The sequence below is a fragment of the Lithobates pipiens genome, unplaced genomic scaffold (genome assembly GCF_037356315.1).
Source record: "Lithobates pipiens isolate NorthernLeopardFrog02 unplaced genomic scaffold, aLitPip1_a1.2 Scaffold_18, whole genome shotgun sequence".
Lineage (NCBI taxonomy): Eukaryota > Metazoa > Chordata > Amphibia > Anura > Ranidae > Lithobates > Lithobates pipiens.
In genome coordinates, this window is record NW_027507758.1 from 571,959,840 (window position 1) to 571,971,417 (window position 11,578).

Here is an 11,578-nt window from a genome sequence, read left to right on the forward strand (position 1 = left end):
TGAAATAAATATAGTGAAATAAATGAAAACTCATTTTATTCAGGGAAGCCTATCCCCACACCCACCTAACAACTGTCCCCGAGCCACCCCCCCATCAAATCATTCTCTGCAGCCATTACCTTTTGTACCAAAACCCCCTCCCTTTAGAATGTAAGCTCTACGAGCATGGCCCTCCTGTACTTTTTGTATTGTACTGTATTGTCCCCCTTATACATTGTAAAGCGTTGCGTAAACTGTTGACGCTATATAAATCGTGTATAATAGTGATCAGTGCCAAAAAATATATGCACTGTTACTGTACTGACACTGGCAGGGAAGGTGTTAACATCAGGGATGATCAAATAGGGTTAAGTGTGTCCCTGGGGGTACTTGCCAACTTTGTGGGGGATGGTCTGACTGGGTGAAAACAGAGATCGGTGTTCCTGCTTAGCAGGAACACAATATATCCATCTTCTGCCCTGTCAGAATGGCAATCTGCCTTGTTTACATAGGCAGATCTCGGTTCTGCCCCTCTGGGGACGGACCTGCCGATTGGACAGAGGGGGAGCCAATCAGCGCACATGCGCGCCTCAAGTGTCTATTGCACGAAATGACGTACAATATGCCAAAATGCCACAGTACATCTGCAGTGGCGGTCGGGAAGTAAAGCATATTTCCACTTTTGCAGTCAAATAGGAAACCGAAACAGAAAATGACCTTTGACAAAAACATATATTTTTTTTATATATAAAATTGTATTATATTCAAATTTTTAAATGAATATCATGAACGTAAATTAATATGAATTTATTGTCGGCCATTATTGGCACCTTTAGCGCAAGAAAAGCTCAAGAAAATACATATTTAAATTCTATGTATGTCTTCACACTGGTCGATTGCGCTTCCATTGTGGTGTCAAAAATCTTGCTTGTTGCATTTTTGTTCAGGAAAAAAAAAAAAAAAAAAACACACACACACACACACACACACACACACACACACACACACACACACACACACACCTTTCCCCGATGCATTTAACACGCAGCAAGGACGCATCAATAACACACCCATGTAAAGTTTTTAATGCGATCGAGTCATATGACCTATGAAAAACACCATAAGAACAGAAAAAATTGTGGTAAAATCGTGGCAAAATGGCGTGCGTTTTGGGCGCCATTATTGCCACCTTTTTCTCTTATGGCCGCCAAAATTTCGATGCAACTCTGTACAGAGAGAACAAATCTTTGTTTCTCATCCCTGCAAAGCAAGAATGAGAAACTTAGAGATCTATAAGTAAAAGCAGCACACTTTACACAATCCACAGAGCTAGTTACACATTTAACCCCTTGATCGGCCTAGATGTTAACCCCTTCCCAGCCAGTGTCATTAGTACAGTGTATAATATTAATCACTGTATTATTGTCACTGGTGATGTCAGTTCCCCCAGAGCATCTGTTAGGGTCAGATTGCCCACCACACTATTGCCGTCCCATTATAAGTTGCTGATCAATGCTATCAGCAGTATAAAAAAAATACATACATACAATTTTTTTATATATATATATATATATATATATATATATATATATATATATATATATATATTATAGTATGTATGTATGTATGTATGTATATTTATTAAAATATATATGAGGTTTAACAGAATGAAGAAAGTTAAAACTGCACAAACTGTATAAATGGTGAACTTTGGTTTCTATGAAGAACTAATCTAATTTAACCCATTTAATGAAAATAAATAAACGAGGCATTAACAACATAAATTTGAACTGACATTTTATTTAATAAAAATTAAAATGCATTGTATAACAATGTCACAATACAGATCATTCCCAACACTCCCAAATGTGCAGACACTTGTAGCACTGCAATGACACCTGTGTGTAGACAGGTGGCGGCAGAGCCACCTATCAAACCAGTGCCATCATTCCCTGTCCACAGGAGACATTACTAAAAAGGCAAGAAGTAGCGTGGAAGGTGAAGTCATTTAAAGCAACCAATCAGCAATCATCTCATTCAAAGATCTTTAAACTATTTAAAAGATCCAAATTTGATTGGTTGCTATGAGATACCAGGCTTTATCACTTATCTTTTAATTGCCTTATTAAAAGAATTTCTTTATCCAGTATGGGATGATGGTTTAATCAATGGAGCATCGGGAATTGAGATTTTCTGAATCATCTAATATCCTCCAGTTGGTGTCACTGAAGTTTCTTTTTTTTTTATTATTATTATTACAAAAGAGAAATGCAGAAAAATAACTTTATATATCCTAACCTCCTTGCCAATGTCAAACACAAACATGGGGTTTAGAGGGCTCTTACCCAAAAATCTGTTGGGGACACCAAATCTTTATTCTGTTGCATTTTGAAGGCCAATTCAATCCAACCCAATTTCATTTTTTTGTGGACACTGATGGCCTGACTCAATCTGCTGCTTCTTATATCTGGTAGTGGCTCCAGTGGTGAGATTTTCCCTGCAGTAGTCTGTCTCTGCCTCCTCTCACGGGGCCATATCAGAGGGTGTCACTCTTTTGCTGGTCCCCAACAGCCATGGTAGCTGATGTGGAACTGAAAACTCCCGCCGGGACCGCTCTTCACTAAAGTCCCCAGAAAAATGTGGATAAATGGAGGTGGCCCTGAGCCAGTCCACCAACCCCCAAATAGTTGGCCAATGAAAAGGTTTGTAGCGTTGTCCCTATAAAGTGCACTACATTTTGTAAAATAAGCCTTGAAAGACCTACACACAATGCAGGGGGTCCTGTATTTTGTCCAAGCATAGATGTATTTCAAGATGCCACCCTACTAACCTAAGAGCTACTTGTATGGCAAAACTCTAGTGGCAACACCATCTGCCAAGACGTGACAGGCCAGCTTTACCTAGTCCCGCCCCTAATGTAATCTTCCTACAAGACGGAAAGGTAAGTTGCACCATGCAGAACCAGGTGACCTCAGCAGGGGGATCCACCCAGAAGCACAAGTAGCATCCAAAAACCAAACTGGATTGGAATTACACGAAACTGAGAACATAACCAACCTAAATTGGATGGACCTTCAGTTTAGATTCCTATATTTCATTGGTAGGTCATTAATGGAGTTCACTCGTTGCCTGTAGTTGTAACAAGTGAGATAAGAGCAATGGAGCTGCCATTGCCAACTTACATTCAGGTTCTGGAGCCATCAACAGGTTCTGGAGCCATCAACCTCATTCTGTGTTTACTGGCTGCCATCTTGTTCCAGATAACCAATCACTAGGTAGCAAAACAAGTAATAGAATGAAGGTCCTGAGAGTCGCACCTTTAAAATATCAAGTGAGCATTATGGCTCCCATTGTCCTTTAATGGGCAACAACCAACAGGAGGAACTTCTGCTCCTAAAATACAACCTATTATAAGAAGTTTACTGCCTGCCTCTATGGGAAGAAGACTTTCTTAATATCAAATACTTACATTCTCCATTATTCAGGTATAGCGCACATCGATCAAAAAGTTGAGAAAAGTTCCCCCAGACTACAATCTTATCCCCTCAGTGAAATTGCACCAAAACAAAAATGAAACAGAAAAGAAACGCATTTCATAAAAGTTCAGAGAAAAGTACAGAAAAACCATTTAAAATTTGAACTTTTACATTGACTCTAGATGCCCTTACTTTTTATACTGAGCAGTGTGCATGACAATATAGATTTATCATGGAATTTGAAGGCATCCTTTAATATAAAAGGCTCAATTTGTATCACTGTAATCGTAGATTGTGATTTCCAACCAATAGGATCACTTGAGACTGTTGACCTCACAGTCTAAAATATTTTGTTTTTCTACTTCTCGACAGCCTACAGGACTGCTGTATTTTAATCAGCTATTAAACTGCGACTGCACACTGTGCTGGGGCTTGACCTTCCACCAGGGCTGCACAGATGCAGGCTGGCCAAGCTAAGCTAAAAGGATTAGCCCTACTTAAAAGTTGTCTGTGAAGGGATCGATATTGGTGCTGCCCAATGTTAACACCTATTTTCACTTTATAGTTCTGTGTACCACCATCTCACGATTTGTGATCAACATTACCTGGAAGGTCGTTTTCTGATAATGGACATGCACCTCCTGACCTCCCCTCCTGTACGGGCCTTGCAGTATGACGGACATAGCCCTCATCTCAAGTGTCCCTGCACAGACTAGTATTGTGAGGAAGAGAGGGCACGTGTCTGACCATATCTTTTAGCTTACAGAAAGCATTTTAGCATTGTGGTCACTCTGGTGCCTATTGGACTACACAGTCATATTTAGACACCTTGCACAAATGTTTGGAGGTGAATATAAGACTATGAAACCCATCTGACTAGCCAATTCTGTGACTTCATGGGAGTTTTTTTTGGGTGCAAAACAAAATTCTGTTATCCATGACCCAAACTTTACTGGTTGCTGAGTGAAAGGCCACACAGAAGTCTAGACAGTGAATTTGGGTCTTCCCACCCCCATACTTTTTATGGGCACATGCCTCTCTAAGTAGTAAAGAAAAAAAGAAGGATGACAGCCCAACAACATTAGCTTTTATACTTCTATCTTAATACATTCCCTTTATAATTATTATATTTTAGACTTCTTAGTTCTGACGTACTTAAGCCTGTCTACGCTCAAAGACTTGTGGGGTCTTTAATGCTGATGTCAAGAACATGAAAGCCCAATCAGAAAACCTTATGGGATAACAAAAGTCCACCTCATTGGTTATATTACAGTCCACTTATTCTCCAGCCAGCAGCCATGTTGGGATAGCTTAGATACCGGTCCACAGTGCTCCTTTCAGTACCATCCAGACCTGCACCATAGTCCAATCGCTAATACTTTTATAAGAACAATCTGATAAAACTATGAGTCGTGGAATAAATCCAGTTTCAGTGTCTCCCTTGGGATTAAAAGTCATGGAGATGAGAAGCCAGTTCGAGTCAAGCGAGGCTTGATAAATGTGCTTTGAGTGCAAGGATCTCAGCTGAATTAGGTGTCATCAGAAGGGCTCCAGTCCCATAATCCTCCGAGATGCAGAAGAGAATTCTACCATGGAGAACTGACCGGAGATGGGTACATTATAAGCAAAATTGTCCCGGGTCACTGGCCAGTATGGACCTCCTCTGAGGCCTGCACGGTGCTCAGGTACTGCCAACTGAGGGCTGCCAGTAACATGGCGCAGGACAGATATATGGGGGAAAAGCCATGCCGGGACACCAGAGAGCCACTGGACAAACTCAACTTCCTGACAGTAGCCACAATGTTGTGTGTCCGCCCAGAAGATGGGTCTGTCATTGGAATCTTTTGGTAGATCTAAAAGGAGGAAAAAATATAAATATCACATTAAACCAGGAATAAAAAATATGACTAACCACCAATCAAAAACATGTGAAACTAAAAGATGATGCGTAAAGATAAACTCCAAGCATGCAGCCTGCACACAGTATAAATACTGTATGTTGACTTTTACCTGCCAAAAATATTTGTTCAGCTAGTCCTGTGATCCAGATACCACTGCTACACTGCATAGCAAGGTCTGGAACCTCCACAGCAGTCAAAAAGTAAAGCTTGCTGAAGATCATATTCCCAGCTTACTGGTTGTACAATGAAGGAGCAGCAGCGTACTGACGAGTCATCAATCTGCTATCTCCTCCTGTCAGCGAGCTTCCATTGTTATACTAACAAATCTGCAACACTGTTTGATTGGCACCCTCTGCTATGCATGTTGTACAGGCAATTACAGGAGAATGACAAAGACAAATGCAGATGCACCACTTCTTTAGCTGTTCTTTTTTTATTTATATCTACCTGATGTTAAAGTGTTTTAAAGGGCTCAAGTTTTTTTTTTTACCTTCATGCATAATATGCATGAAGGTAAAAAGAAAAGAAAACTCCTGGGTTTGTGCAAAAGTTATAGCGTTTACAAAATAGGGGATAGTTTTATGGCATTTTTATTAATTAATTTTTATTTTTTTATTTTTTTTACTAGTAATGGTGGCGATCTGCTATTTTAATCGTGACTGCGACATTATGGCGGACACTTCGGACATTTTTGACACATTTTGGGACCATTGTCATTTATACAGCAATCAGTGCTATACAAATGCACCGATTCCTGTGTAAATGACACTGCCAGTGAAAGGGTTAACCATTAGGGAGCAGGTTAAGTGTGTCCTGGGGCGTGTCTCTAACTGGGGGGGGGGGGGGTGGCAACATGTGACATCACTGATCTCTGCTCCCGATCACAAGGAGGAGAGATCAATGACACTGTCACTAGGCAGACCGGGGAGATGCTTGTTTACACTAGCATATCCCCATTCTTCCTCCCCGTGAGACGATCATGGGTATCCCTACAGCGATAGAGTCCGCGGGACCCGCGACCCAACTCATGGATGTCCCGGCCGGCGGCGTGCACGCGATGGCAGGGCGCAAAATTTAAAGGGACGTACCTGTACGCCAATTTGCCTGTCCGTGCCATTCTGTCGACGTACATTGGTGTGCGCCGGTTAAGCTCTAAAGCAGTGATATGCAATTAGGGGACCTCCAGCTGTTGCAGAACTACAAGTCCCATGAGGCATAGCAAGACTGACAGCCACAAGCATGACACCCAGAGGCAGAGCCATGATGGGACTTGTAGTTTTGCAAGTCCATTAAATGCATATCCCTGCTCTAAAGCATTACATTGCAAGCACTAAAACATGGTGCAATGCACAGGAATGTAAAACTGTGAATCCACCCTAAACCTTCAGCTTACCTCTTGAGGGTTCCAACTGCAAAGCTGGTTCCCAGCTCCACCTACATGCTACAACCATTTTAAGGAAGCCCTGCACCTGCTGGCCTGTCATAAGTGAGAAGATTCCATTCTCAGATCCTGCCACCATCCCAACAGTAGCCAGGGAAGACCGTGCTTTGCTTTATACTGCAATGTTTTGTACCAAAGCCACTTTTATCATTTTTATACAGGACAACATGTGCAGACAGGGTGGAAGATAAAATATCCGTACCTCCTCCACATACTGATACATGATGGCCCTTACAGCCTGGATATTTGTGGCGTCCATCATCATAGTCACAGCCTGGCCCTTCCGGATCTTCACCACTCCTTTAAACACCTGCTGGTTGTTATAACAGGCGGCCAGTGTGGCGATAGCCATCACCTACACACACAAAAACTATTAGAACACTCACAGATATACACAGGCAATCCCAATTAGAGAATAAATACAGCAGCTTATTAACAGACTCATAAACTAAAGTAACATGCCTCATTCATGCAGGTTTAAAAGGATCACATTTTCTGTTTTCTTTTACACCCGTTTCTTCACGTTTCCAGTGCAGTATGGGAGGATGAGTCTTATTTGCTGCATTCGAAAGAACACTGTTCCTTCAGACACTTTTATGCACAAGTACTGTTTACTTAGAAATAGTGGGCTTTACCAGGCTAACCATAACTGTGTTGCTGAAAAATTTGATTTCTTTATCGTACATCACGGGACACAGAGCCACCGTATAATCCTGATTTCTCCTGTATTGCATTGTTTTGTAACTGTACTGTCTGCCCTCGTGTTGTAAAGCGCTGTTCACACTGTTGGAACTATAAAAATCCTGTATAATACTAATAAAATAATAATTCCTTACTTATAGGGGTTATGCACCACCTACAGGTGATTGGATACTGGTAAAAAAAAAAAAAAAAAGAGAGAGAGGAAGTCCTAATCTATACAACGCCTTCCATACAGGGAATATCTAAATTTTTTCACCAGTGTCTGAAGGTGATACAAGCCTCTGCACAATGTTACCAGATTTCTCAATAGTTTCAGCAGGTATTAGGAGATTGCTGCTATCCGGATCCATTCCTACAGCTAAAAGCATTTTGGAGGATGGTACTCAGACCATGCACTGGACGAAGAATGGACAAGATGTGGAGATTGCCTGTAATGCAACTGATCAGCACTGGAACCTGCATGTACAGAACCCTGTGCAGTAATAACTGACAAGGAAATTCCATCAGGGTGCTATACAGGTCCAGGGCAGTGGACCTCACAAAGAAGAGTTGAGTCCCTCAAGGTCCTGTAAGACACTGCCCACTGTGAAGGGTGACGGTTGAACCCCACTCTTTTGTATAAGGTGTCCTGCAGTTGCAATGGTGACTGCCTTGGTAGCCCTACTACCTACCCCGTGTGGTCAGGTACCCCTTTAGCTCATGCAGCCCCCTTCTCCCCAAATCCTGAGAGGTGAGGGGAATAGCAGTCTTAAGTGTGCTGTGTGTGAGCCTAGTATCTATACCTTACCACACACACACACACACGCATCTCCCTCCTTCCCGCCTCTGTAGACTCCATGCATATAACAATTTATTTAAAAAAATAAATAAAAAAATAATAATAATAATAATAATAATAATAATAATAATAATAATAATAATAATAAATAATAATTCGGTAAAAGGGTCTTTAAAAAAATACAAGCAAAAAAACAAACACACACACGCACCAGGATTTGCAACGCAAAACGTTTGTTATGGTATAGGGCAGTAGGCATCAACCCTGTCCTCAGGGCCCACTAACAGGCCAGGTTTTATGTATTACCTTGGGGAGATGCAGACTAGAATACTGCAATCGCTGAGCGGCAAATGATATCGCCTGTGATGTATTTCAGTCATCTTGCAAACCTGGCCTGTTAGTGGGCCCTGAGGACTTAGTTGATGGCCACTGGTATAGGGAACATCTAGAAAAGGGTAATTTTGCCTAAGCAGCTCCTTGATAAATTTTGCATTTTTTCTGAAAAATAACAGGATACTTCCTATGCCTAAGTCAGTCTTACTCAACCAGGGTTCCCCCAGTGGTTGCTATGGGTCCTTTGAACACCACTCAGAACAAAACAAAAATTGGACTAGGAGATTCTCCTTGTTTCTCAAGCAACTAACCACCGACACCCAATGATCAGATTCACTGTCTATTCCACTTACCACCAATGTAAAAAAAGTATTTTTCCCATTGTCTCCCAAATGTATGGGGGTCTTATACTGACCATTAATGAAATGGGAAGTTTTTTCATGGACCACCATTGTAATAGGCATTTTTCTCACTCACCACTAGTGAAATAGGGTATTCTCTCCACTGACCACCAGTGCAAGGAAGCCTTTCTCTCACTGACCACCAATGTGGTATGGCTAATTAATATACCATGAGCTCTGGATATAATCATCTGCCTGAGAACTGATTATTTGAAGCCTTCCTCCATGGTATAAAGTTTGAGAAAGGCTGGCCCTAGTTCCCAGTGTGAGATCTAAAGACACTATTGTCTCTGATTGCTAGTCTCAGGAGAACTGGTGATGTCACTTCTGTGCTGCTCACTGTTCTCCTTGCTGGAGGCTGTGACATAAGCAAGCAAAGCACTGCCTCTACCAAGATGGCTGCCACACAGAGAGAGTGCAGAACAAGCCATGGTAAAGCTGGCCACGTGGATTGAAATTCAGCCTGTTTATCAGGGACTGGAAGGGATTTGATCCATCTATGGGCAGGTTGACTGTACCAAAGTTGATTCAATCGATTCGACTTGGGTACAACCAGCCTGTTAGATTTTTTTTACCTGAGATTACTGCTGGTGGTTACAGCACCAGCAGAACACAATAGCACTGCAGGAGGCACAATAGAGCTGCAGGACAGAATCAATTGATTTGCTTTCCTTCCACATTTGGTGGAAGGAAAGAAAATCGATTCATCTATGGGCTGCTTAAGACAGCAATGTGGAGAGATCAGCTGCAGGGAGACCACATGCAATACTGGTGACCAGTTCTTTGGCCTCTGCCTGCTTTTTTTTTTTTTTTTTTTTTGACAAAACAGTTAGAATTTATTTCCCATTTAAGAATAAAGCTAACCAAAACCAGTATGGTTTTCCTTTCATTTAAAACAATACAATATGATCTTAAAGCATCACCAAAAATACATTGCACTTTACATCTACCATTCACTGTCAGATTGTCTCACTCACCTGAGGGATTGCGCAGAAGTTGAACACACTTTGGTTGTGCAGTCTGGAAAGGTACAGCAAAACATCGGGCACATGTTGAAGAGCATTGGTAATGAGCTCATTCAGACACTGTACGGCTGGCACAATATTTTCCGGCTTGGCAAGGTCCGACAGCTTCTTCCCATATTTACTCCACACCTGGTATAGGCAGAATGACAGATATGAAATACTGGCTACTGGAAGGTCTTCTGCCTACTGTGCTGAGAGCATGCTCATTGTCCGCTCCCAGTGCAAAGTGAGGAAAGGCAAACAAACACAGTTCTTGATCTCCACTAAGGATCGGTAGCCAGTGGGACCAGCTCCCAATCACGTGATGCCACCCTGGGCATTCAGAACGTTTTAAAAAGGACACCAGGATGGGCAGGAAGGGGTTACAAATTCTGACTTGCCTGTCTGTACTGAACACTAAGCTGGGCATAGCACACTGTACAATTTCTATATCTGCAGAGATAAATCAACATGACATCATCTCGGCCTGGTCAATCAAAATGTCCAAAGATTAAGAACCCAGAAGACATCAATGGCCAGTGAGGGATCTCTGGGACACCCCAGCACTGGAGTGAGGGCCAGTTTAGTTCTGCTTGAAATCGGTCACATTAAATGAGCCTTCCCCTCCCACAATGGGTATTTCAGATAGGAGAGGAGCTGGCTGTACTTGCCTCTTTGGGCCAGAACTCTCGGCCTTCTAACTGATCCTCCAGGTAATCACGGATGATGTTAGTCTTCTGCAGGAACAGGCCCATGGAGTTGGAGAGCCTTGTGTCCTCTCCTACAATGGGGTCCTCCAGCTCAGACGCAGAGAACAGACGGGACAGGCCAATCCCCACCAAACCGGCTACATAGTGACAGTACTGTGAGGGAGAAAAAAAAAAACACTTTAAAATCTGCAACCGTTGTCAGTGAAGTATAAAATATAACCTTGGATCTGCAGATCAAATACCTGGAGGCGATTTACATGGCTGCCTGCCGTAAGATGTTTTTCATGACATAGACAGGAACACCAGCCTTGCATAGTTGCACAGGCTTCTCTGCTGTACTTAAATAGCTTTCTCTGATTTCACTGCACACTGTGAGCATCTCACATTGTACATCAGAACCTGAAGAAAGTCACAAAGAGCCCACTTATTTCCTGGCTGAAAGACATCCAGCATTATCTAGCTCTTTTTTCCACTAACCTTGTGGTCCCTGGCTCACACCTTTCATTCACTGAATTTCAATTCTTTCAAATTATAGATGCTCAGTTTTGCTTATGGCATTACAGGGGTCTGTAAAACGCAGTGTCATTGGGGTTAACACTTTACATTTACTGACAAAAATTTTTTTTTTTTTAAAAAGGGAGTATAATTGAGGAGATGAGAGAAAAGGATGTTTGGAAATAATCTTGAGAAAAGTGTGAGCCAACAGTTGACTTCCCCCGTCTTCTTATCCCTCTACATAAAACGCAATAGGAAATATTATCTATTCAAACCTCAGGAGCAAAATCCTTTTTCCTTTTGATTTGCCATCACCTTCCAAAAATCTAAATGTAAAGAATGATTCTCTAATAAAATG

At 41.8% G+C, this 11,578-nt stretch overlaps 1 protein-coding gene across 2 annotated transcripts in view; it reads right to left on the reverse strand.

Annotated features, from left to right (window-relative positions):
* Positions 1–1,759: 1,759 nt before the first annotated feature.
* Positions 1,760–11,578, reverse strand: part of LOC143989033 (squalene synthase-like) — a 34,184-nt gene continuing 24,365 nt past the window's right edge. For both annotated transcript variants that reach the window (XM_077489034.1, XM_077489033.1), the window contains 4 exons: positions 10,687–10,878; positions 9,989–10,165; positions 7,000–7,152; positions 1,760–5,308 (listed from right to left, as the gene is read on the reverse strand). In XM_077489034.1, coding sequence (XP_077345160.1) covers positions 5,096–5,308; positions 7,000–7,152; positions 9,989–10,165; positions 10,687–10,878 — 735 coding nt within the window. In that variant the 3' untranslated portion in view covers positions 1,760–5,095. The remainder of the gene's footprint in view (positions 5,309–6,999; positions 7,153–9,988; positions 10,166–10,686; positions 10,879–11,578) is intronic.